Source organism: Thrips palmi, unplaced genomic scaffold (assembly GCF_012932325.1).
Source record: "Thrips palmi isolate BJ-2018 unplaced genomic scaffold, TpBJ-2018v1 HiC_scaffold_18, whole genome shotgun sequence".
In the NCBI taxonomy this organism is placed as follows: domain Eukaryota; kingdom Metazoa; phylum Arthropoda; class Insecta; order Thysanoptera; family Thripidae; genus Thrips; species Thrips palmi.
The window spans coordinates 20858847-20883974 of NW_023144627.1; the positions used below are offsets into that span (position 1 = coordinate 20858847).

Below are 25128 nucleotides of genomic sequence, written 5' to 3' on the forward strand. Positions count from 1 at the left end.
AGATGATTCTTTGGTTGGAAATGACAAATTTCAACCAGCTATAATAGACTCCATCTTTTAGACCCAAGTAATCACCATTTTCAGAATGGTTGTGGTCTGTTTTGAATTTTTTCATGTTGCCAGCAGAATCCACAGTGTCAGCATAACCACCACTTTGACAGAAAAGTTCTGTTTTGCCTGAAAACGCATTTCACGTGTTTACAGTCACGTAGCATCAACGAAGAACTTAAATAAATATTGTGGAAAGCGAAAGTTTTTTTTAATATTCCATGCAGGCTCCTCAGTTTCATTTAAAACACAATGTGTTTTGTTATTTTTCTGCGGTTCTCTTTGTGTCTGCGGTGTTGGTACAAGTGCGAGCTGCAATGCTAGAGCTAGTGTTGCGAATGTACGTGTTCAGACATTAATTTCAGCATTTCTTGACAAAAATGAAGAGTCTGTAGTGCAGCGCCCAGCTCGGAGCACCGCTGCTCTCCGTTTCTTCTCTGCTTCGTCTACCGTCGCCGCCTTGAAACCTGACTCCGCACCAAAGTCGTCCCGATCGCCCCGGACAGTGTGCCTGCGGTGTCAAAGTGCGCTGACCAGGTCTGAAAATTGACTATTCTCCCAAGCAATCAAAGAAAGTGATCAGTTGACGTGGTGATGTATGCCCGGCGCCTTGCGGGGCTCGCCCTCGCCCTGCCGCTGCCCATTCAACGTGTGGTCCTAGCTGCCACCTCCCCCTCGTCTTTGTTCAAGTTACTTGCGCCGGTTCCATTGCGAAGCGTATTCCCCATTACGTTGATAAGGCCTCATTGTTGATCGCCACACCACTGTAACAGGACCCCGCGTGCCTTGACAGTGTAGGTCCCGAGCTAGGTCCGTAGTCCGTGTCACTCTTGGATCGCACCCAACTGACAGTTTCCTAACCTAACCCTTGTTTCAGTCAGTTTCCAATGGCTCATGCTTGTGTTTTGACTTCTGTTTCAAGGGAATGAATTTTATCCTTTGACTACTGACCTCGCTCAAAAATGGAGACTGCAGACAAAAAGTTAGCTGCCAATGACCTGAAAGTCAATGTCCGCACTGTGGCGGATCTAGAGGTGGGCCCTGCAACCACTCCAGCTAGTCCTCCAGCCACCGAGCAGGAACGGGCTGAGTTTCAGAAACTGTTGCTTGGAATGAATGGTCTTTCTGTCGACAAGAAAGGAGGATCTAACAAGAAAAAAAGTAAGCTCTCTGCTCCCTCATTAGTTTATTTTCTATTGTTTGTGTACTTTTATCAATGAGGTGATTAATTGTTTATTCTGTTTGTTCAGATCCCAAGGTAACGAACTCTGACAGCAAGACAGTACAGCCTGAGGATGAAGCTGGCTCTTCAACTGAAGCAGAGAAGCAAAAGAAGAAAAGGGGGAAACGCTCAGGAAAGAAGAACAAGCAGTCACCCACCGACAGTCCCTTGAAAACAGTAAATGCTAGTGGGGAGCCGTCAAACGTCAACCAGCAATCAAGCAAAAAGGAATCTGTCACTCAAAACACTTCTCAAGCAGCGAAGTCTGCGCCCTCTTCGAAGCATTCAGAGAGCCAAGCCCAGCATGTTACGGAACCTAAAAACTCTCAAACTGGAGCACCTTCCAATGCGTCACAGATCCTTAAAGAGCCACCAGTGGTCCAGCCTGTGCTTTTGAAGTCCAAAGAACCTAAGCCTGGTTCTGGTTTGGGAAAGAAGATGGTCGGCAATACAAGAGACATGCCTAGTGATAAACCCAGTGATGCTAACTACCAGCGAGAAAATGGGGAATTAAGCAACCCTTTTGAGAAAGAACCTTTATTACTTTTACGAGCTGCTGTAAACCTCATAAAACCAAAGAGGAAGATAGCCTCTCAAAAGGTGGGAAATACAGAAAAAACAATGAGCAGTTTGCAAACTGTTGTGGTTGTTGTTATATTTTTTATGTTTTACTTTTCAGGAGAATCTTTTCTACTGCATTCCTTGTGAGAAAGAATTTTCTGACATTGATAGACATTTGGATAAATCTAGAGATAACCACTATTTGAGATGGAAGGTAAGCATTTGTAATAATTTTGCTGATCTGTGGGTCTTTTTGTCATTTGCTGACTTGGTTTTCTCTATTTTTAGTGTGAAATGAGAAGACGTACCATTGATCTACTTCCGGATCTGATGCACACTAGTCTCATTGACGATTTAGTCAAGACAACAGTAGAACAGAACAAATTGCCCGAAGAAAAGCAGAAAGCTGCTCACTCCCTATGGCAAAGCTTAGACTCACTTGCAAGAAGCAAATTCAAAGGTTTGTATTTATGTTGAGTAGTTATGTTGATATGTTGTCAGTCTTCAAATGTTTCAACGGTGGTACATATTTTCTTTCTGCCTTATTTTAGACTGCCAAGTACGTTGGTTTGGATCCCAAGTGAATGGACTGGGCCTGTCTGATAACAGAGTTTTGAATATGGACTTGGTGGTGCCCAATAGGGAAGAAGCTGCCGCAACCTTCCTACATTTCATTGCTGCGGTTGAGGAGAATTTCCAGTAAGCTTTTCCTTTTCTGTCATGAAGTTGGATGATATATTTTGTAAAAGTTTGCTTGGTTGTATTGTTATTTTAAAACCCCTTGTGGTTAATTTTTCAGGGATGTGGACCGTGTTGTTGCTACAAACTTTGCTCATGCTAATATCAATCATACTGCATCTGGCCTTTCAGTTCAATTAAGTTTGAACAACAATGGTGCCTACTTTACATCAAAACTCATTGGTGATTATATGAGTATTGATTGGAGGGTGAGGCCTCTATCCATATTTTTCCGTTACTGGGGCAAGGTAATTTTAATTTGTCAAAACAATTAACCTAGTTCTTATTCATCTTTTATAATGACTGTCACATTTACATTACTCTTTCTACCCTTCTCTTTCCATTTTCTAAAATCTTCTAGATTTGCGGATTAGACCAGGGGGAAAATGGTTCTTGGCAAGGTCATGCTTTTCCAATTATGGTGATACATTTCCTGCAGCAAAAACAAGTATTGCCTGTTCTGCATGACATGGTGGATAATCCTGAAGGAAGCCCAGAAGTTTATCTAGGTTAGCAGTTTTGAGATAAATACTAGTTTTGCTAATCCCCATCTCATACTTCCTTGTGGGTTAATAATTATTATGTATGAATTTCAGATCCAAAAGAACTTCAAGGTCGCTGGCAAACTCGCAATCAAGATAGTTTGGGCAAGCTGTTGTTTAACATGTTTCGTTATTATGCTGTTCAGCATGATGTGGAGAAGCATGTTGTTTGTGTCACTCAGTTTCAGCCCTTTTTGCGGTCGAACACCAAATGGAATGCAAAGCGAATTGCAGTCATAGGTAACCAAGTTCATTGGCTGAATGAATATGTTCGATGTGAGTTTTGTTGACCAGAGACTTAACTTTACTTTTCTTCCAGATCCTTTCCAGCCAAAGCACAACATATCCAGATATATATCAGCCAATATGTATGATTATGTGCATTTCTGCTTGGTCACAACAACCTGTGCACTTGGTATTCCAAGGAGTGATTCTGGTCCAATATTTGGGTACATTGGGCCTCGTCCTGATCGTTCTCATTTTGACCAAGCTCCAACTATACTTGATGAGTACTTAGAAATGACTGACAAAATTCATGAGCTTGTGTTAAGGGTAAGTTTTGTGTTGTTAAAAGAAAACCATTCAAATGACAATTGAGCTTTTTCTGTTTTCATTTATTATTATTAGACCATTTATGGGGTTTGTCACCTTTTTTTTCCAGCTTGATAAATGTTACAATGACCCAGATTTACGAAAGGACAATGAGAGCAAAGCACCTGACTTGAGAATGCAGCTGTTCCGTTCACAAGTTTTCACTGAGCTATTGGCATTAAGAGTGGTGCCCATACCTCCTGGCAAGACAGAACCGTCAGCACCCCCACTCAATGCTTATGCTAACTGGTGGGTTACTCCTCATCAGGCGCAGTCTCTTTCAGCTCAGTTCCGTTCGGATGCCTTGTGCCTCCCATTCTCAAGGCTGCTTTGTACAGATAATGAGGTGAGCTCTCACAGCAGCGGAGAATGCTTCTAGCTTCTGATTGTTTGGAATACATATTGACTTAAAAAACCAAACCCAATTTCAGTTACCCCCTGTAAATTGCACATCATGCCACAAGAATGGCCATCTTCGATCTAGATGTCCTGATGAGATGATTCCTAAAATGAACCCTGTACCACCACCTTCCAAAGAGCTTGAGGCAGTTTTGAACCAACTATGCCTTGATATATTTGGTGAGTTTATAAACATTCTGTTTATCTGGGCCAGTTCATAATGTAATATTTCAATGTCTTACAATTCTTGTTTGATTGAATCTAGAAACTCGATGCTCTGAAGATAGTGGCTTAAGAGACCGCATGGAAGTGAGGGATGACTTGTTACATTGGTTGAGGCAGTTTTACACTGATCCGGTGCTCCATCTCTTTGGGTCTTCGTTGAATGGCTTCGGAGGAAAATCATCAGATATTGATATGTGCCTTACATTTCAATCTAATCCCACTGGAGAGGTACTTTTCAGAGTTCCATAGTATTTTGATTAAGCTTGCGCATCCTCTTATTTTCTCTGTTTTTGAGATTCTAGATAATCCTTTTTAATAATGGTTGTTGTGTTGACTTTTTCACCTCTTTCTGTCTTTTAGGGTCTCAATTTTCCGAATATTGTTGAAGAAATACAATCTCATTTTAAGCGCCACAGAAATATACATCAACTGCTAGCAATCACCACTGCAAAGGTGCCCATTGTCAAATTTGCCTATGGCAAAAACCACATCCAAGTAGATATTAGCCTGTACAATACGCTGGGAATTATGAATACCAAATTACTCCATGCATATTCCGTAATAGATCCTCGAGTTCGGGTATGTTAATTGTTTCCATCTTGAACTTTTGTTTGTGAATCGACACTTGTCACTAATTGGTTTTCCTTGACTCCTCTCAGCCTCTAGTGTACATGATGAAGTGCCTTGCAAAGACTACGGGGATTGGAGATGCATCTCGCGGCAGTTTGTCCTCATACGCGTACTCCCTGATGTCCCTGTACTTCCTCCAGCAAGTGGAACCTCCTGTCATCCCAGTTTTGCAAGAGGTGAGGGAGAAGAAACCTTGACATAATTAGTTTTTGCTCGGCAAAGTTCATTGTGTAATTAATAGCATAATTAATGTTTTGTAATATATCTGTTCTAGCTGTATGATCCTAGAGTCGGGCCCAAAGTTGAAACAGTTGATGGTGCTAATGTATACTTTTATAGTAATATTGATCAACTGGTATGTATTTGATATGATGACTTTTTGTTTGTACTTCTATTATATCAAGCTACTAATTCAATGTGATTTCAGGATGAGGTTTGGCCACATCGCAACAAAAATAGATCTTCTCTGGCAGAGCTGTGGCTTCAGTTACTAGAATTTTATGCCTCTGGTAAATTCCACGATTCACAGCAAGTGGTGTGCATTCGAATGAAAAGACCTTTGTATAAGTTTGACAAACTCTGGACGTCAACTAATATCTGCATTGAGGATCCATTTGATCTTAACCACAACCTTGGATCTGGGCTTTCCAAAAGAAGTGAGTACTACTGCTATTGTTTTAAGTTAGGGATTACAAAAATAATAATAATAATAATAAAAAATTGACCAAACTAGTGTTACAGTATTAATAATTATTTTATTTTGCTTTACAGTGAACATTTTTATTGTTAAAACTTTCCAAAAAGCATGCAAGCACTTTTCTCTCCTTCCCAAAATGGATAGACTACCATCTTTGGAGGTAAGATTGCACTTTAAAGTGCATTTCCACATCCTCATCTGAAGTTGCCGTGATCATTATTAAGTTCTTGTTCTTTTTCTGCCTGTTTCTTTAGAAATACTACTTCAATGAAAATGCGCTCTCTGTGGGGAAACCCCCAAGTGATAGAGGCTGCCACTATTGCCGCTCTATTGGACATGTTCAGAAGGACTGTCCCAAACTTCAAATGTTGAACCAGAAACCCAGGTATCCGATTCGAGGCCATGTGAACCAGTATGAAAACTTCAACAGGCAACCCAGAGGGGACAGGCGAGAGCATAATCGTGACAATCATCAAAGAATGAGGGATCCTGGAAGGTTGTCAAACATGCCGATGCCACAGGGAGCGCCCATCAATTTGCCCATGGGAATGCAAATGCGAAATGTGCACATGCAGAACCATGTCAAGCCAATGCACCAGCCCAACCACCAGAGGCCCATGAACGTCCAGAACCAGCCCAGACCAATTCAGAACCACATTTTAGTCGGTAGTGTGAAGCCACCTGGCTTCCAAGGTGCCCCACCGGGCTTCCCCCACCTTGGGCCTCCTCTTAGGGTTGTGGCCCCGCAGATGGTACCTCAGCCCCATCCTCCAATGGCACCACAAATGGGCCCTCAAATGGCACAGATGCGCCCTCAGTTGGTTCAAGGAGCTGCCCCCCCATTCATGATGGCGCGCCCCATAAGACCGTACCAATGGCAGTAGATTGGCAGTATTTCTCTGGGGCTGTGTTTGTGCATGTACATGTATTGGAGGCTGTGGCTTTTAAGGACAATGGACATTCCCATGTCACGTAGTGACACTTTGTTAGTGACTGGAAGTTACCAGTGAACCTTGGGATTTCATTTTAATTTGTTGCCTGTTCTGTGTTTTCAAGTGTAAACAAGAATTATTTTTTTTCCGATGATTGTTTTGCTTAGTAAGCAATATTAATTTCCCATACTGTGGTTATGTTGATAATTTTATGCTTATCAAGTCAATGTACAGATTCTTGTTAAGGTTTTCTCAGACTATAGGACTTAGCGGAGAAACATATGTATATTTGGGTCTTCTCGTTAAAAAGCAATTGCTCGTATCATAAAACAATATTGTCATTGGTTTGCATTTTTAACATTTCCTCTCACATAATTAGGTTCAAATTCCAAAAGGAAAAAAATTATGCCCCTTACATTGTAGCTATTATTGCACGCAGTCACATGACCCGCCTAATGCCTGTTTTGGTTAGGTTGCGTACTTAGCCTTTTTGGGGGCACTTGGCTTTATCTTGCCATTACACATCTGGCCTTGTTTTTTGTAAGTTTTCTTTTTAATTTTGGCTGGTTTCTCTGAATTTGACATTAATTTTGTTTTTATAGATCAGATTTGTGGATTTTAAAAGAAATGACTCATTGATAGTTTTTTTTTTTTTTTTGAACAGTTTAAAATATTCCTTGCAGATTAAACCATAAGTGTGCATGATTTAAAAAAATATTATTTTTATATTCGTAATTATGTCTTACGTAATGGGGATGTGTCTCCTCTAGGATCACCGCATTAAGTTGTTTGATTTTTTTTTTTTTGTTTAAAGGGAGGTTCAAGTTAGTAAAACACTGTACAAAACTCTGACACTAAACAATTTGTAATTTTCATACACTATTAATAGTTACTCAGTTAAATTCTTGGATTAATTAATTACTATCCTTTTCTTAAAATGTCTGTGATACCTGTTTTCTTGTCATAAGACTGTCTCATTTGGACGAAATGAAATGAACTTGCTGACTTCCTAGGCTCACTCATAATTAGGTATGGTTGTAACTGGACCATGGGAACAGACTGGTTGTTAAAAGGTATGTTAATCATAGCCTCTGGCATGTACCTTCTCTTTCTTGATTGTGTATATAAATGGTGAATGTGCTGCTAACTTTCTGAACCATACTGAAAGTTTCTTTTGAATAGGATGAAGGTACTTCATTACAGTTGTGCTATCTTTTAATCATGAGTGTACTGATTGATCGTGGACTCTGCTGTACTTTTAAAATGTTTCTTCCCAACAACCATACAGTACTTGTAAACAAAGAACTTGTAAATGATGTTGTCTGTTAATGATATTGTGTAACATTTGTTTGTTTTTGTTGCTGAATGTAAGCAATTATCAGTTCTCGCACGTGCGTGATGAAGACTTTGTGAACGTCCTAGGTGACGGGGTCATTTTTTTATCTTATCATAATTTACTGTTTTAGACAACTATGTATTATACAATAAATGGCAACAATTATTTTTACTTCTGTTCTTATTTATTCACTTGATGAACACCCCTCCTTTTATGCATCAAAGCAAAATAATTCCTGAGAGCCTCTGCTGCAATTGTAGAGAGGTGAAATGGACCTTATACAACATAGCCTTAGCTTTTTTTTGATGAAAATGGTCGACCCCCTCAGATCTGTGTGAAATTCATAGGGAACCTTCTCATGGGTCTAAGAAACAGATGCCCGGTGCCCATGGCCCGAGCACCTCTGATTTGTCTGAAACTGATATGGAACCTTCATAGAGGTCTAAGAAATAGATGTCCGGTGCTCAAAGGTCTTTGAAAAACGGAAAACAATCAAAATTTGAACATTGTGTTGGTTTGTAGTCAAGCATTTAATTTATCACTTGCACTCTACATAAGAAATTAAAGCTATACATAAGAATGGTGTACAACAGTTACTGGGAAACCATGCAACAAAAATACAACTAACTAACTGTTTGTACACTCAGTATCTTTGTCACCAGTATTACATATTTACAAAACAATAAATAATCAAATTAAAATCACACAAAAATTCACAGGGAGAGGGCCATTACTGGAACAAACCAAAATTCCTGTTTGGACCATAAATATCAGTTGCATAGTTTTGTTTCCCTTGTGCATTGATTAATCCTACATTTTAATAAAGTTAGATTGACATTAGGTGAGAGGAAAACGGAATGGATTTTAATTGAACGCAATCGATGGTCCGTTTGAGCAGGGTTAATCAATGATCTTGTTTCATTCAAATAATGACATGAATGGAGAAAAGTCGAGCTTTCATTTGAACTTAACTTTGAAAGCATGGATGGATTCAACTCAACTGATGACATACAAAATATAAGCAGCATTAGCCATTAAAAACTTCAGCCCAGCTGAAATGTGCTGCTGTTATCTAACCAAAATAATAATAACAAACACATAAGGCAGCTTTATTGAAACAAATACAGTTTAGTAAATAAACTGATTTGTTTACCAAGTAATAGAGAAAAAAATTAAAAGATTTCTTTTGGTCCACTTGTTCATACAAAATAGTTCATAGAGAATTGAACCGATTTAGAACAAACTGAACACAGATGGCGGAAAAACAACAAGAAAACACAAGTTTACATTTAACAGAAATAAGCTTATTGGTGGTAAAATTGCTCCTTTGAGTAAGGTGCCAAATGATGTAACGCAAAATGGAGTTTCCAACTGAAAATAAAATAGGCAGAACTGAAAAAAATTTAGATTTCATAAGATTGAAGTCTACAAAAATTAAAGTACTGTCTGTCTAACTCACAGAAGTTATGGCCATATCAAGCAAAATTCCTTCAAAAATATTTTGCAGCATTTCCTCATCTTAAAAAAATTACTCTCATGTTCATAACAACAACAACATCTACTCTTTCATTTTATCACAACAACTTCATCATATCATCAAGTCACCCCTCTCAGGTAGCGCATAATTCTAAATGACACATATTGTACACTACTTAAGAAATCAAGCACAAGTACCTAAACTTATTGGAATGGCCGGATGATACAGCTGAGAATAAAATGGGAAATAAATTTTTATCATAGCTACCTTCAGAACTAAAAAAGTTATACTCTAACAAATATACAACAAAGATGAGACAAAATTTAGTAACTAGGTTTCTTAGTCCTTTTCTTGTCAATTCTTCTTCAAACTACTTCTAGGTCTGTGTCTTGGGTTACTTCCCTGTAAGGCAAAACAAATTAATTAGAATTTGATACATCTGCAGAGAAGTAATTTTAAATTGCATTTCACTATGAACTAGGATAGCTTCTGCACACAAAAGAACATCAAACAGTAGATAGTGTAGGTGCGACATAAGTCATGGCATGGCAGCGCAGAGGGAAAACAAATTATTGAAACAGGATAGTTTAAAAAAAAACCTTGGAAGAGCTTTGGTCTGTCTTACTATTATACAAAAAACATAATTTTTACAAGACTGAATGTTTTGGGTAAAAATCAACCAAACGACAAATCAAAATTAAAAACTTCGTGCAATTCCATTTTATAGCTTCTATCTACAGCACTTCATAAGTGTATCATGCAGCTATTACAAAGGTATGGGTGCATATCCACTGATTTGAGAACATTCCATTAAAGAGGCTCACTTGCTCACAAGAAGAACATTACTCTTTTCTTAAGCTTGGGCTCGCTGTTGTTGCGCCTACTCAAAGCACTTTTTCTTGTCACTGCTTTTCTGCTTTGATGGAGAGATCTCTTCTTGGCCACCTAATATTTGAACAACATACACCAATTGTGTTAACTGTATAGCCTTGCTCAAACACGGCATGCTGATTAATATTCAATGATTGGTCACAGAAAAAAATCTCTTAAAAAAATATAAAGTAACAGTATATTTATTAAAAGAATGAAGAAAAAGTGGAGGACATACTTTTAAATAAGCTGTCAGTGATATTACTATTTCATTGAAGCCCATAAGTGCACCTAGAGTGATCTAGAAAAAAATTAAAATATTGAATATTCTGGTGCAAAACAAGTTAAGGTAAATTTGGACTTCAAACTATTAAGTTATTTTTGAATAAAAGTTAAAGTTATCAATGCTTGATAAGTAATCAAGTGAATTATGACTACTTTTTATTTTGTTAGTGCCGACATGTAAGCAGTGTTCTTTCCTTCTATAAGCTTCCAGCTATACAATGGGTGGCATATTGCTCATATATATTCTCAAGTTCTACATGCTGAGCCCAGCTTTCAAAATACCCTGTTACCAAATTCAGTCGAATACGTCTCAATACGTATGTAACAAACATACAACGACTAATGTAAAACATGCAAAAGCTACACATCAAAAAAATAAAGGAAAAAAGCTAAACAAAACTAGGTAACAGGATGTAAAATTGGTCTCTAGAAACATTGAAAGTAGTGTCCATTTGAAAAATAGGAGAGTAACAACAGCCACAATCTTCAAGACAGAACAGTGTGACACACAGCAGGCAGAAACTCTGGTGCTCCATTCGAAAGCCAGGGTGAATTCTTAGAAGTGGTGCAGTGGAATCAAAGTGAGGCTGGATCTGCCACAGTCTTGGTGTGCACTATCACATTGGTTCCGTCAACCAAGCTTCCGCGCATAGTCTTGACATTATGGCACAGGCAGTCAGTGAATGCGAAAAACACATCAGGTACGTCATTATCTTGGCCCCGATTCGCAACAACGGGTACACATGCTGCGCCTCCACTGTCGACGGCACGGCACAGTCCCGGGGCGCCGTTGGGGGGTGGAAGCTGGTGGAGGCGGCAGGGTGCTGGACAGGCGGCTTGCCACGAGCTGTCGCTACAAGTGCAGGCAAAAGTGCTGAGGCTTTGGTGCAGTGCGGGGGACGGGGGTGGGGGGTGCAAGCCACTACTAGCCACTACTCGGCAGCAGCGACATCGGCGCGTCGGAAGACGGTGCGGCTAGGTGCAACAAGTGGATCTTGCAAGCGAGAGACGCGGACGGTGGGGGCGGGGGGCGGGGGGCGGCGCCTGGTCCGCTAGCGTCCCGCCGGGGTGTCGGGCGTCGCACTGCGGTACTTGGCCCGGATGTGGAGGAACTTGTGCCCCCCCGGCGAGCCGCCCGCCCCCGCCGCCGCGCCACAGCCCCCCGCTGACCCGGGCGGCCCGGGCGGCGCGATGGCCCCCAGCAGCGCGTCGCGGCTCACCACCTTCACCTGGCACGGGTCGTGTCTCTGCAGGAAGTGCTCCAGGGTGTCCCAGCCGCCGCCGACGCGCACCATCATGTGGCGGCCCTTGAGCAACTGCAACGGGAAAACGTGGCCGTCAGAGGGCGCAGCTAGGCGCAGCTAGGCGCAGCTAGGCGCAGCCTGTCTCTCTCGCACTCGCAGGGCGTTCCGCCTGGGTGCGAGAGAGACAGAGAGAGGCTGAGAGACTACTGACCCTGATGAAGACGTTCTTGCCCGCGATGCTGTAGCGGCCCTCGCCGACCTTCTTGACGCGCAGCTTGTCGCACTTGGCGGAGGCGCAGCGGCAGTGCCTCTGCACGGCCCGCGTGGCCAGCTGCACCTTCCGGTCGAGCTCGGACACGCCGGGGGTGCCCGTCGACGCCCCCGCCTCCACCTCCAGGTCCAGGTCGGGGTCCTCGCCCGAGCCGCGCGACCACTCGTCCTCGGTGTTGTCGGAGGGGACGCCGTCCGACGTGCCGCGGAGCACGGCCACGCCGCCGTCCGCGTCGCCCAGCGACCGCCGGTCCCCGGTGGACGAGTGCGGGCGCACCGCGAGCGGCACCAGCCCGCCGCCGAAGCACCCCGCCACGCTGAGCGCCGAGGACGAGCTGCGGGGAGAAGAGGAGTGGAGTCAGCTTAGACTGCGTTTGCCGTTTTAAGAAAAACAAACTGACGGCAAAAAGTGGCAGTACGAAAGTCTCAGAGAGACCCGCCGATCAGCTTCGGTGTTCTTATGGGAACCGGGCCTTCATCCGACGCATCCCTGCCGCGCCGTTCGGCAGATTAGTGGAGTTCGTAGTTCGTATTAGGCTGGCCCACTTTTTGCTTTGTCCAAACAAAACGGCACTCACCTGGAGTGGCGCAGCTTCTCGCGCTTGGGGGTCTGCGCCTGGTACTGCCAGGACAGCAGCGACGAGTGCGACATGCCCGAGTCGGAGTGGCCGCCGTCGGCCTCCTCCTCGGCGATCTCCTTCTCCAGCTGCACCAGTCCGGGCGGCTCCAGCGAGTAGCGCGTCGCGATGCGCGCCACCTCCAGCAGGCACAGCACCACGTGGCGGGGCTGGGCGTGCAGCACTGCAACAAGGCACGTGAGAGACACTGTGAAACCAACTAGACGCGTTTTGAGCTCCAGAGTCGCTAACTGGGGCTCAAACCGACCGTGTGACCCCACCAATGGATTGCTCTCCGAACGAGGAATCCATTGGTGGGGTCACACGTTCGGTTCGAGTCCTGTTTAACCAGAGTCACTAAATGGGTCTCGAATCGAGCGTGTGACCCCACCAATGGGTTCCTCGTTCGGAGAGCGATCCATTGGTGAGGTCACACGTTCGGTTCGAGTTCCGTTTAGCGACTCTGGAGCTCAAAACGCGGTTTGACAGTGCAGTCACACGTGGAACGCCTACACTGCAAGCGCCTGCGAACGGCAGGGTAGGCCGTACTGCAACGCACGCGTGTGTTGCGGGTCGGCCTATCCCGCCATTCGCAGGCGCCAACGGCCAACACACCGCAAAATGATGGTCCGAGCCTTACCGAGGTCGTCGCTCTCAAACAGGAGGTTCTCGTGCACGCCGAGCTGCCTGCAGAACTGGATGAAGTTCTCCATGTTGTCCCTGGAGAAGAAGGACCGCCGCGGCGCCGTCTCGAAGCAGCGGCCCTTGATGCTGGGCACGGGCTGCAACAAACCGAGACACACATCAGCGAAGCGCCACACCGAGACCGAAATCGCGCATCGCGGCCCGTTTACACATTACGTCACTCTCGGCGGGGTCCTCGTTTTGGGGCCGAGTGCCGACTGATTCCGCGAAGCGTCGCTTCGTCGCTCCGTCTCTGTCGCACTCGTGGGGCGTCCCGCGCAGGTGCGAGAGAGACAGAGCGACTCGGCTGCAGACTGATTCCGAGCGTCATTTTCGTCGCTCCGTCTCTCTCGCACTCGTGGGGCGTCCCGCGCAGGAGCGAGAGAGACGGAGCGACTCTTCGGAAGCGATCGGCGCGTCGCCGCGGCGTCGCCAATCGTGACCAGGCCCCGTGAAAAGCGCGACTTCCCGGAGCGCGCCGAGTGCGTGTTGCATCTGTCTCTCTCGCACTCGCAAGGCGTCCCGCAAGGGTGCGAGAGAGACAGAGCGACGAACACGACGCCAAAAACAGGGGGACTCGATGGAGGCCGCCGACAAACGCACAACAAATTAAGCGGGCCGGGTGCAGCTGCTCGAATTTCTCTCCAACTTCCGAAAGTGAAACGAAAGGGAACTTATTTGGCGGCGCAGTCCTGCTGCGTCACGCGGGCCGTCGCGGGCTGTCACCAAGGTGGCCGCCGTGGCGACGCGCGACGCGTAACCCGGAGCGATGAACTCGCCGCCAAAGTCGATCGTCACTGGCGGCTACAACTGTAGACGCGTTTTGAGCTCCACCAATGGACTGCTCTCCGAACGAGGAATCCATTGGTGGGGTCACACATTCGGTCCGAGTCCTATTTGGCGACTCTGGAGCTCAAAACGCGTCCGGGATTTCGGCGGCCTCCACCGGTCTTCTGGCCCACTGCACTACAACGACTCACCCCCTTGACGGCGCCCGACTCGACGGCCTGCTTCGCCTTGTCCTGGATGACCCTGGCCAGGTGGCACACCACCACGCCGTTGTCCAGCATGTCCAGGAAGTTGGTGCCCGTGATGTAGTCGATGCCTGCAACAGAAAACCGCACACCGTTCAGAATCGCAGCCGAATCTCGCCATCCTTCCGCCACACAGTGGGCCAGAAGACCGGTGGAGGCGGTCCAAATCCCGGACGCGTTTTGAGCTCCAGAGTAGCTGAACGGGACTCGAACCGAACGTGCGACCCCACCAATGGATTGCTCTCTGAACGAGGAATCCATTGATGGGGTCCCACGTTCGGTTCGAGTCCCATTTAGCGACTCTGGATCCTAAAAAAACGCGTCTAGAGTTTCAGCCGCCCACGCCGGTCTTCTGGCCCACTGTACTCCGCTCCACTACCGGCAGACAGGCAGGCAGGCATCCTTGGATCCGGTGATCCGCCGCACTTATCCTGCTCACCAGTGCGCTCAAAGAGGCCAGCTTCTGCTTTCTGCTGCAGAGCACTGCAGAGGCGCCGCCAAACCTTGTCCAAACGGCCGGCCTACAGATTCTCTTTTTTTCGCTCCCCGAAGGCAGTGTTGCCAACTCAACTAGCAGCCGTGCGCTTCGACTCCGTCGTAGTCGCGAACAATGTCACGCCCACAACGTGGACCGGTCGAAATAAAAAGTACATATAAGAGAACTGAACGAACATAGCTGGCCACCTTGTGTTTACTTTGACGCCAAAACAAAGTGTCGCGACTTGACTGCGGTCAACCAGGGTCAACCAGGGTCAACCTGTTGCTGGTCACTTGGTTTCCAACGTAAATTGTATGAAAATCCACGCCCTCTGGATCAAGGCCTAGTGGACCAAGAAGGCTGCGGCCAGTGCTGGACCCTGCCCAAGCCCTGCTGGGCCCCCTGGAGAGGCCCGGAGGCGCTAGGGAAGGGGCATGGACGCGTGCTTTGCGATTGGCTGCCGGCCGGCCCGCGCACCCCGAACTAGAGACGCGTCTTCTGCGGCTGCGGTGGAGGGGGGGGCTCCAGAGACGCACCCACGCCGCCCGGAGGGAGCGGCGTCATCGCATCGGGATGATTCCATAAATACGACGGGGCGCCGCGTCCAGGGCAGTGTTGTTCAGCCCGCCATGACATGATGGCGTCGTCGCGGTCCTGGTCCGCCCTGGTGGTGCTGTGGCTGGCGTCGGGAGTCGTCGGCCAGCTCGACTTCCTGGGGACGCCAGCCGCTCGCAGACCTCGGACCAGCCTGGACACGCTGAAGGGCGTGGTGAACGCGATGGTGCTGTCGGCGGGCACGCCGGCCGACGCCCAGACCGTGCAGACCTTCCTCAGCGGCGGCGGCGCGGCCGCGGCGCCCAGGACGCCGTCGGCGCCCGCGGCGGGGCACAACTCGGGGCACCAGCGCGTCAGCCCCGCCGCCGTCAAGGTGGCCACCGACGCGGACGTCGGCAAGGTGAAGCGGTCCGCGCCGAGCCCCATCCCGACCGGCGCACTGGAGCAGGTGGCGCAGGCCGTCGTCAACTACTCCAAGAGCGTGGCCGCCGCGGTGGCCGGCAACAACACCAGCGCCAACGCCAGCACCGCCGTCAACGCCACTGCCAACGCCACCGTCAACGCCACTGCCACCGCCACCGACGCAGCCTCTAAGCAGCCCAGCGTGACGAGCCAGAGCCAGAGCCAGCACGTGGCCGTCGTGGAGCAGGTGGAGATGTCCGCGGCCAACGCGACGGGCCACCTGCAGGGCGGCCGCCCGGAGAAGACACACGAGGAAGCGCAGCACGCGAAGCAAGTGAAGCGGAACGACAAAAAGGATCGAACGCGACGCGCGGCGCGGAGCAAGACGGACGCCAAGGGCGCCGCGTCATCGCCGCCGTCGGCACCATCGGCGGCCTCCAAGGACGCGCCGTTTGTCACGCGTGCGGACTCCGGAGTGCTGCGCCCGTCCAAGCCGTCCGTCAAGGAAGCCAAGCCCGCGGACGACAACAAGAAGAAGGAGAGCGAGAAGGAAGCGGCGGCCCCGCCGATGACGCCCCCCGCGGACTCGGAGGTCGAAGTCCTGCCCACGGCGCCCAAGTCGCGGCGGAGGCGACAAGCCGACAAGCAGACGGCATCGACGGCGTCCTCGGGCGCAGCGGAAACTGCCGAAGTCAAAGCGACCGCCACAGGAAAGGAAACGGAGGCGGCAGCCAAGGGGAAGCCGGAAGAGGCCCAACCTAAATCCGAAGCTAAAAGCTCGAAAGTCGAGAACTCAAACGCAGAGAGCGAGGCGTCGACGAAGGCGGAAACAAGCGACAAACAAGCCACCCCGGCCGCGGCGCGGTCTGACGCCGAGGGACCCGTCGACGCGAAGGTGCACGCGGCCGAGCCCAAGAAGGCCTCCGCCGACAAAGGCCGCGCGCGGCGCAGCCTGGCCGACGCCGGGCGCCGAGAGCTGCAGTCGGCGCTGACCGGCGCCCTGCGCGGCGTCGTGGTCAGCCCCGAGGTGCTCAAGAGCGTCGGCGCGGACGTGTTCAAGGTGCACCACCACCGGCGCACCGCCGCCCCCAAGGCCGCCGTCAGCAAGGCGCGCAGCGGCGTGGCCGTGGCGCGCAAGCGGCGGGCCATCCGGGAACTCAAGCCGCACGAGGTGCCGAAGGTGCACAAGGCAGGCTCGCGGCAGAAGGGCGGCAAGGGAGACCGCCAGCACCAGGACGAGAACATCGGCGGCTCCGTGCTCAGCATCAAGACCAACCCCGGCGTGCCCACCGAGGTCCGCACGCTCAAGGACGGCTCGAAGGTGGTCGTCAAGACGGGGACGCCCGCCGCTCCCGCCGCCCCCGCCGCCCCCGCCGCCACCACCACCGCCGCGCCGTCCCCCAAGAAGCCGCGCGACGTCGAGAAGGTGCAGCCGGCCGCCGCCAACGCGCCGCGCGACGCGGAGACGCTGCCGCCGCAGCACATCCTCATCAAGGCTGACGGCGCCACCAAGAAGTACGAGATCCCCAAGGGGGTGACGGTCCGCGGCACGGCCACCTTCGTCAAGGCGCTCAAGGTCATCGACAAGGAGGCCAAGGTCCGGCGGCGGCGCGCCGCGCCCAAGAAGAAGCAGACCCCCACGGTGGACAGCGTCGACGGCAAGGTGCTGCCGCTGGGCAAGCAGTCGTTCCGAGCGCGGCGCGCCGCCGCCACCACGGCCACCGCCACCGAGGACGCGGCCGACGGCACGGTCAAGATCTACGGCACCCTGGAGGGCGAGATGGTCAAGGTCAAGGGGTACATCAAGGGCGACCTGACGGGCGCCGCGTCCGCGTACGTGGTGCCCACACTGCTGTCGCGCTACGGCGACTTCGTGCAGGGCCAGCGCAACGGCGAGTTCTTCAACGACCAGGGCGCGCAGGGCGGCCAGCGCGGCGAGGTGGGCTTCTACGGGTCGGCCGCGCAGCGCGCCCTCAACGGCGTCACCCAGCGCGCGCAGTACGCCGACGCGCACAGCGGCGTGCAGGGCCAGCGCCGCGACAACGGCTACTACGGCAACCAGAACGGCGTCAAGTCCGGCCACGAGGTGGGCCGCAACTTCGACACGGGGCAGGCCTTCGACAAGAAGGGCGCAAGCGGCACGTACCAGGACAAGAACGGCAACCACCGCAAGGGCTTCAAGAACGCCGGCTTCCGCAACACGTACCACAAGGACGAGTCCGCCAACTCCACGTCCTTCTTCGACGACCTCAACGACGAGGGCGGCCACAAGGCCTTCGACCAGACGGGAAACAGCTACGTGGACCAGGGCGCCAACAAGAACCGCGGCGACTTCAACAACGCCGCCTTCGTGCACGACGGCGCGGGCAAGCAGGGCGGCTACGACGGCGGCACCGTGTACCAGGACGTGCGCGCGCAGCAGGGCAACGAGGCGCACCACAACGGCTTCGACGACCGCGCCAAGCTCGACTACCAGCACCACGGCAACAACCACGGCGGCCAGCAGACGCAGGGCGGCAAGTACTTCAACAACGGCGGCACCTACAACGAGGCCGCCGTCAGGGCGGACAAGCGCGGCGGCCACGGCTTCCACGGCGGTCGGCAGTCCGCGGCAGGCGCAGGTACGTACACCACCTCATTTTGCATTCCTCACTCGACCGCCACGCTCGGGCGCGCTAACCGACTGCATTTTGTGTTTCGTCCAGGCGTCGGCTTCCAGGGCGGCTTCCAGAACCTCGGGTCGGACGGCGGAAGCGCCTTCCAGGCCGGCTCCAGCGCCTTCCAGGGCGGCTCCAGTGGCTTCCAGGGCGGTTCCGGAGCTTTCCAGGGTGGTTCTGGAGCCTTCCAGAGCGGTTCCGGAGGTTTCCAGGGCGGTTCAGGCGGCTTCCAGGGCGGTTCGAGCGGCTTCCAGGGTGGTTCCGGAGGTTTCCAGGGCGGTTCCGGCGGCTTCCAGTCTGGCAACTCCGTGGGCTTCCGCGGCGGCGGCGGCAACGGCTTCCAGTCGACCATCCTGACGAGCTCCGGGCTGTACGACCCCTCCAGCGCCGTGCGGCAGTCCAACGCGTACCCCTACTACCCGCCGCCGTCCCCCGTGCCGCTGAGCGGCCCCGCCGGCACCGGCCAGGGCGTGCTGGACCTCCGCGGCGGCACGTTCTACCAGGGCGGCGGCTACCGGACGCCCAGCCAGTTCCTGCCCGAACCCGCCCCCATGGCGCCCATGTTCTCGCCGTCCAACACCAACGCCAAGCTGTCGTCGCCGTCCTCGCGCGGTGCCACCCCCAGCGTCTACCACCGGTTCAGCAAGAGCTCCTTCCGCGTGGGCGGCGAGGAGGACACGGGGCCGAACCCGGACGGCGTGCGCGGCAAGGGCTTCGCGACGTGGGAGACCGTCGGCGACACCGCGGCCGCGACGTCACTACGGTACGCGCTGCTCGCTATGCCCGAGCTCAGGCTCAAGCACTAGAGGGTGTGCTGGCCGAGGGGGCAACCACTCTAGAAATCTTGTGTCCCCTTAGCGCCAGAAATCTCTGGGAAATCAGAAATCTTGCCCCAAAAAAGGTCAAAAACAAGGTAATTTTGGGCGGAATTTCGGTTAAAATCTTGCGAAATCCGACGAAATCTTTAGCCTTAAGAAATCTTGTGTCCCCAAACATCCAATGTGGTTGCCCCCTCGGTGCTGGCTCACAACTTAATCAAAAATCAGGCAAACGTGTCAAAAAAATAATTCGTAAAATTCCTGTGAAACCGCGCAATTCTAGAAGTCCTGCCAGAATCTGACCGCCTGTCGCCGAAGTCGCTTTGAAAGGTGCTCCTTACCATAAGTGTAAATAGAAAATTAATATATGCATTGTTCAGACGAGCCGTAACCTAGAGAAAAGTGCACGTGTTTGTCGGAGACACAAAAGGTGTGCACCAGTGTCTGTAAATATTAGTGAATAGGCCCGAACCTGAATTTGTATCATAAACAAGGTAAACCAATAAAAACAATAATAAACGAACAAGTCGAAGTGAGAGCTACCAGAACTTCTGATAGGACCGCAGGTCCAGAGGGACAGTGAGGCGACGCTACGCGGAGTACGCCTTGCAGGCGGCAGCCCGTTTCACGCTGCAGTCGGTTGGGCTGCCTACCCACCAGGCGCTCCGCTTCGGGAACCGCGCAGCTTTCTCAGTCCGAAACCAGCGATCAGAAAGGCGCTGCAGGCTTCCAAACGAAACAAATTGACCTTAAAGAAGGACTAAAGACCCACCACTGGATCCTATCATGAACTTTCTTCAACCCTGACACTAATCAACACATCTCGAATTCAATGTTTGGGACCGGTACAGAGTGTGGATGTTGAACATTTTACAAAAATCCGCACAGAGCATGAGTCACTTAATTCAACGAGCTATTTCATTATATATTCGAATATTCCCTCTTCGACGGACAATACTTTTGCAAAGAAAGAAACTTTTTCCTCTTTTTCCGTGGTGCGTCCGCGCAGTGTACTTTGGTGCAGCACTGCTGTGCGTGCCATACAGTGCAGCGATGCGCACCAACCGTGGCGGAAACTTGTTCCCCATGTGGGGCAGTTCGGAGTGCCCTGCCGTGCCGCGCCGTGCCGCGCCCTGCCCACTGCACTGGCGTACGCCGCGTGCTCGCGGCGTGGCGTGGCGTGGCGTGCAGTTTGGCTTTCATTCATTTTCACCCCGCGCAGCGCGGCGCAGCACCGCGCAGCCACGCAGAGCAAGTTGCCGGCCAGTTGCCGCCCGCCGAGTGCAGATCTTATTATTACTTCTACATTTCTTTTTCTCTAAACGCACGCCGGTTTTCAGCGACTCCTGCTTGGGCATCTCGTGCACTTCGAAGTATAAGGCGGCGACTTCAACGCAGGACCTCCACAAGCATCGAAAAGGTGCACAAGTGGGCCAGGAGACTGGCGCAGGCAGCCAAACTCTAGACGCGTTTTGAGCTCCAGAGTCGCTAAACAGGACTCGGACCGAACGTGTGACCCCACCAATGGATTCCTCGTCCGGAGAGCAATCCATTGGTGGGGTCACACGTTCGGTTCGAGTCCCATTCAGCGACTCTGGAGCTCAAAGCGCGTCTAGAGTTTCGGCCGCCTGCGCCGGTCTCCTGGCCCACTGCGCAGTGTAGTAGCGGCAGGCTGATCGTCGCCGTCCCTGACTTTGACGCGACGCCGGCGAGGCGGTGGCTGGCGGTGGCTGACAGTGTCGCGGCCGCTCGGCCTTGAACTTCCGCTTTCACCTGCTGCACGACGTCGACGTCGGCGACGGCGGCGACGCGGACACCGGGCCGACGGGTCGCTTCCCTGCCTTTTGACGACCCGCGGCGCCAAACTGGACACCACTCATTGGGAAGGATCCAGAGCGGCGCCGAGAGGGGAGGAGGGGAGAGGGGCGACTGCTTTCAAAGGAAAGTAAGCGCCCGGTTTTTTGCATGCCCTGCCACACCGCGCCGCCCAAAAGGCGAGACATCGAAGTGACGAAAACGTCATCGATTAGTCGAAAAGAGGGACGGAAATCAAACGGGCGTCTCCGTCACTCTTACTTTCCTCCGCGTGGGGTCGCTGCACCAGCAGGCCGATTCCGGAACGGGGCGCTGTCTCTCTCGCACTCACGGGGCGTCCCGCTCGGGTGCGAGAGAGACAGAGTGTTGAGCCTGCAGACGCTGCACCAGCAGGCCGATTCCGGAACGGGGCGCTGTCTCTCTCGCACTCACGGGGCGTCCCGCTCGGGTGCGAGAGAGACAGAGTGTTGAGCCTGCAGACGCTGCACCAGCAGGCCGATTCCGGAACGGGGGGCTGTCTCTCTCGCACTCACGGGGCGTCCCGCTCGGGTGCGAGAGAGACAGAGTGTTGAGCCTGCAGACGCTGCACCAGCAGGCCGATTCCGGAACGGGGCGCTGTCTCTCTCGCACTCACGGGGCGTCCCGCTCGGGTGCGAGAGAGACAGAGTGTTGAGCCTGCAGACGCTGCACCAGCAGGCCGATTCCGGAACGGGGCGCTGTCTCTCTCGCACTCACGGGGCGTCCCGCTCGGGTGCGAGAGAGACAGAGTGTTGAGCCTGCAGACGCTGCACCAGCAGGCCGATTCCGGAACGGGGCGCTGTCTCTCTCGCACTCACGGGGCGTCCCGCTCGGGTGCGAGAGAGACAGAGTGTTGAGCCTGCAGACGCTGCACCAGCAGGCCGATTCCGGAACGGGGCGCTGTCTCTCTCGCACTCACGGGGCGTCCCGCTCGGGTGCGAGAGAGACAGAGTGTTGAGCCTGCAGACGCTGCACCAGCAGGCCGATTCCGGAACGGGGCGCTGTCTCTCTCGCACTCACGGGGCGTCCCGCTCGGGTGCGAGAGAGACAGAGTGTTGAGCCTGCAGACGCTGCACCAGCAGGCCGATTCCGGAACGGGGCGCTGTCTCTCTCGCACTCACGGGGCGTCCCGCTCGGGTGCGAGAGAGACAGAGTGTTGAGCCTGCAGACGCTGCACTTGGCGTGTGAAGTGAAGTCCAGGCCGACTTGAGCGGACGCCAATCAGAAGCGTTGCAGCGCGTTGCGTCAAAGGGGCCGCCGCGCCTACACTGGCCAACACACGCACGTCTGCAGGGCATGCCCTCCCACAGTCAGCCGTCCATTCGCACTCAAGTGTCGCATCCGAGGCACAGTGGGCCAGAAGGCCGGTGGAGGCGGCCGAAATCCCGGACGCGTTTTGAGCTCCAGAGTCGCTGAATGGGACTCGAACCGAACGTGTGACCCCACCAATGGATTGCTCTCCGAACGAGGAATCCATTGGTGGGGTCACACGTCTGGATCGAGTCCTGCTTAGCAACTCTGGAGCTCAAAACGCGTCTAGCGTTTTGGCCGCCTTCACCGGTACTCTGGCCCACTAAAGGTCATTGTCGTAATTGCAAGTGCAGCGGCAAGCAGGAGATTGGGTAAAGCGTCGCTGTAACAGTGCAGTGTCATGGACCCGACAGAAGAGCCACGCACTCTCGCGTGTGACAGTCATCATGCAGTTGACAAACAGCATGGCAGCATCTGGACAGCGTTGCCATGCAACACGCCTTCCTGGCCCACCGATTAGATTTCATTATTTTAAGTTTTAATGCCTTTGTTTCACCAGTGTGGATTCCTCGTTCAAAGAGCAATCCATTGGTGGGGTCACACGTTCGGTTCGAGTCCCACCCAGCGACTCTGGAGCTCAAAACGCGTCCAGAGTTTTGGCCGCTCCACCGGTCTTCTGGCCCACTGTGCGGCGCTGGCCGGAGCGCGGAGCGCCGCAGCGTGCGCCACACATTTTCGCGCTTCGCGTTCCAGGGTTGTTGGCACGCCTGGCGGTGCCTGGCGGCCGGCTAGGCCGGCTAGGCTGTTGGCAGGCCTGGCCTGGCGGGAAAGCGGAGTGCGGGTCAGGCAGGCTGGCTGGGTTAGGGCTTCGCGGCTTGGCGCGGCTTGGCGAAGCACGTACGGGTAATCTATCACGGTGCGCCAAGCGGCCGAAGCGCGAACCGACCGCGGCCGCCACCAATCCATATCCACCCCGCCCGGCTTGGCTGGCCAGCCTTTCCGCCACCGCGAGTCCGTGAGGCGGATGTGCATACGGCCTGGCCACACAGTGGGCCAGCAGACCGGCGGAGGCCGCCGAAACCCCAGACGCGCTTTGAGCTCCAGAGTCGCTAAATAGGACTCGAACCGAACGTGTGACCCCACCAATGGACTCCTCGTTCGGAGAGCAGTCCATTGGTGGGGTCACACGTACGGTTCGAGTCCCATTGAGCGACTCTGGAGCTCAAAACGCGTCTAGAGTATTGGCCGCCTCCGGCGGTCTTCCGGCCCACTGTGAGGAGGGATACCCCGGTGGCCGGGAATGCGATACTTCCAGTGCCGGCGGCAGGAAGGCCCAAGGCGGGCAGGCAGGCCGCGAGAGGAAAGCGCACTCTCTCGCGGCAGTTTGATGAAATAATTGTCCACGTTCCATAGATAGCTGGCCATCCCGACCCGAACATACCGCCGGAGTCAAGCCGAGGCGCGCCAACCCAGTGTGCGTGCGCCTGCCGCGCCAGCGTGCGCAGAGCCTCATGGAGATCATCGAGGGTCTACATCGTTTGTCGGATCGACGTTTGTCCGACCTCCGTTTTGTCCGACCCACTTACACCACCACGCGGTCAGGCTGCAGCTAGAGAGCAACTCGGCGGCGCTCAATTGATCTAAACACCCGCGGCTCACTCTCTATGTCAATCAAGACTGGATGCAGGACAATCCAAAGACATATTTACACAAAATGTATTCAGAGTAACAGAAGTAAAAACAACACTATAAAGAAAATTTCAGCGAAAGAGGGCACCCCGGCGAACCGGCCCTCTTCCCCGCTGGCTTGGTGAGCCAGTGGTTCCCCCATCTCATCACAGGAGCAACCTCAGAGTTAAACCGCAGTGGCCCCGTCATTGGTCACGTCATCTGTGATGTGGAGGAGTCCTCTCATAGTAGGCCAGGCTGCCACCTTTCTCAGTAGTCGGGTTTCGTTCCCGGCCCCCTTCCCACTCAGGGGCCATGCTACTGGTACTCAGGAGTCTGCGTCACCCTGCCCAGCAGCGGAACCACTGGGCTATGAGAGGCACACTGGACGCCGGCCGATTTTGTATACTTGAACCGCCTTCTTGCGATGCAAGCTTGGTCAAAATATTCTCTACGGTGCTGAGTATCGAACCCCGGACCCCGCAGTTGGGCATTGATGCCTCTGCGCTCTCGGCCACCACGGCCCGTGGGTGACGATGTGCGAAGGGCAGCCTTTGAAGCCGCTGGTCCGAACCGTTTAGTCAGACAAAAAGAGCGGGACGCTAGTATTCGATCGCTCGATCCGAGTATAGGATTCAGAGATCTCAACACCTTCGGCCACCGTGGCTCGCCGGGTAAACCGAGTGGCACAACGGGTCCAAACCGCACCGGGAAAGCCACTCCTAAAATGTAAAGAATTGCAGGGAGTCGAGCCCCAGCCCCGAAGTTGCGGGTCAACGTCTATGCGCGCTCAGCCGCCCGCCGCACACTGCAGCACACTGAACGCCGGCCGATTTTGTATACTTGAACCGCCTTCTTGCGATGCAAGCTCGGTCAAAATATTCTTTACGGTGCTGGGTAACGAACCCCGGACCCCGCAGTCGGGACCCGACGCCTCTGCGCTCTCGGCCACCACGGCCCATGGGTGACAATGTGCGAAGGGCAGCCTTTGAAGCTGCTGGTCCGAACCGTTTAGTCAGACAAAAAGAGCGGGACGCTAGTATTCGATCGCTCGATCCGAGTAT

The 25128-nt window shown here is 52.3% G+C and overlaps 3 protein-coding genes across 4 annotated transcripts in view; 2 read left to right on the forward strand and 1 right to left on the reverse strand.

The window, feature by feature from the left end:
• Positions 1-349: 349 nt before the first annotated feature.
• Positions 350-8092, forward strand: LOC117644229 (terminal uridylyltransferase 4-like). Of its 2 annotated transcripts, none has more exons than XM_034383497.1 (19): positions 350-585; positions 971-1209; positions 1299-1870; positions 1950-2045; positions 2120-2291; positions 2383-2530; positions 2631-2817; positions 2931-3078; positions 3166-3351; positions 3431-3663; positions 3773-4048; positions 4134-4281; positions 4367-4554; positions 4687-4905; positions 4986-5132; positions 5231-5311; positions 5384-5612; positions 5728-5813; positions 5908-8092. In XM_034383497.1, exons 2-19 carry the CDS (start codon positions 1011-1013, stop codon positions 6535-6537), a joined length of 3945 nt encoding a protein of 1314 aa, XP_034239388.1. In that variant the 5' UTR covers positions 350-585; positions 971-1010; the 3' UTR covers positions 6538-8092. The 2 variants fall into 2 exon arrangements, with proteins under 2 accessions (XP_034239388.1, XP_034239389.1); XM_034383498.1 differs by lacking the exon at positions 350-585 and adding an exon at positions 609-858.
• A 340-nt stretch (positions 8093-8432) lies between these two features.
• The window catches only part of LOC117644231 (growth arrest-specific protein 2-like), a gene marked incomplete at its 5' end in the record, with an annotated part of 30009 nt that continues 13313 nt past the window's right edge, over positions 8433-25128 (reverse strand). Inside the window, 6 exons of the mRNA XM_034383501.1 lie at positions 8433-9800; positions 11783-11869; positions 12009-12402; positions 12646-12868; positions 13325-13466; positions 14349-14473. Of these exons, the coding sequence (XP_034239392.1) occupies positions 9753-9800; positions 11783-11869; positions 12009-12402; positions 12646-12868; positions 13325-13466; positions 14349-14473 (1019 nt within the window). The remainder of the gene's footprint in view (positions 9801-11782; positions 11870-12008; positions 12403-12645; positions 12869-13324; positions 13467-14348; positions 14474-25128) is intronic.
• LOC117644230 (glycine-rich cell wall structural protein 1.8-like) lies at positions 17618-19835 on the forward strand. The gene is made up of 2 exons (XM_034383499.1): positions 17618-18458; positions 18543-19835. The coding sequence occupies exons 1-2, from the start codon at positions 17618-17620 to the stop codon at positions 19298-19300; spliced, it is 1599 nt and encodes a 532-aa protein (XP_034239390.1). The 3' UTR covers positions 19301-19835.

Coding starts and splice junctions, on each gene's coding strand:
- LOC117644229 (XM_034383497.1), top strand. CDS start 1,011: ATGGAGACTGCAGACAAAAAGTTAGCTGCCAATGACCTGAAAGTCAAT. Junction 2,531..2,630: donor GCGGTTGAGGAGAATTTCCA/GTAAGCTTTTCC, acceptor TTAATTTTTCAG/GGATGTGGACCGTGTTGTTG. Junction 5,133..5,230: donor TCATCCCAGTTTTGCAAGAG/GTGAGGGAGAAG, acceptor TATCTGTTCTAG/CTGTATGATCCTAGAGTCGG.
- LOC117644230 (XM_034383499.1), top strand. CDS start 17,618: ATGGTCAAGGTCAAGGGGTACATCAAGGGCGACCTGACGGGCGCCGCG. Junction 18,459..18,542: donor GCAGTCCGCGGCAGGCGCAG/GTACGTACACCA, acceptor TGTTTCGTCCAG/GCGTCGGCTTCCAGGGCGGC.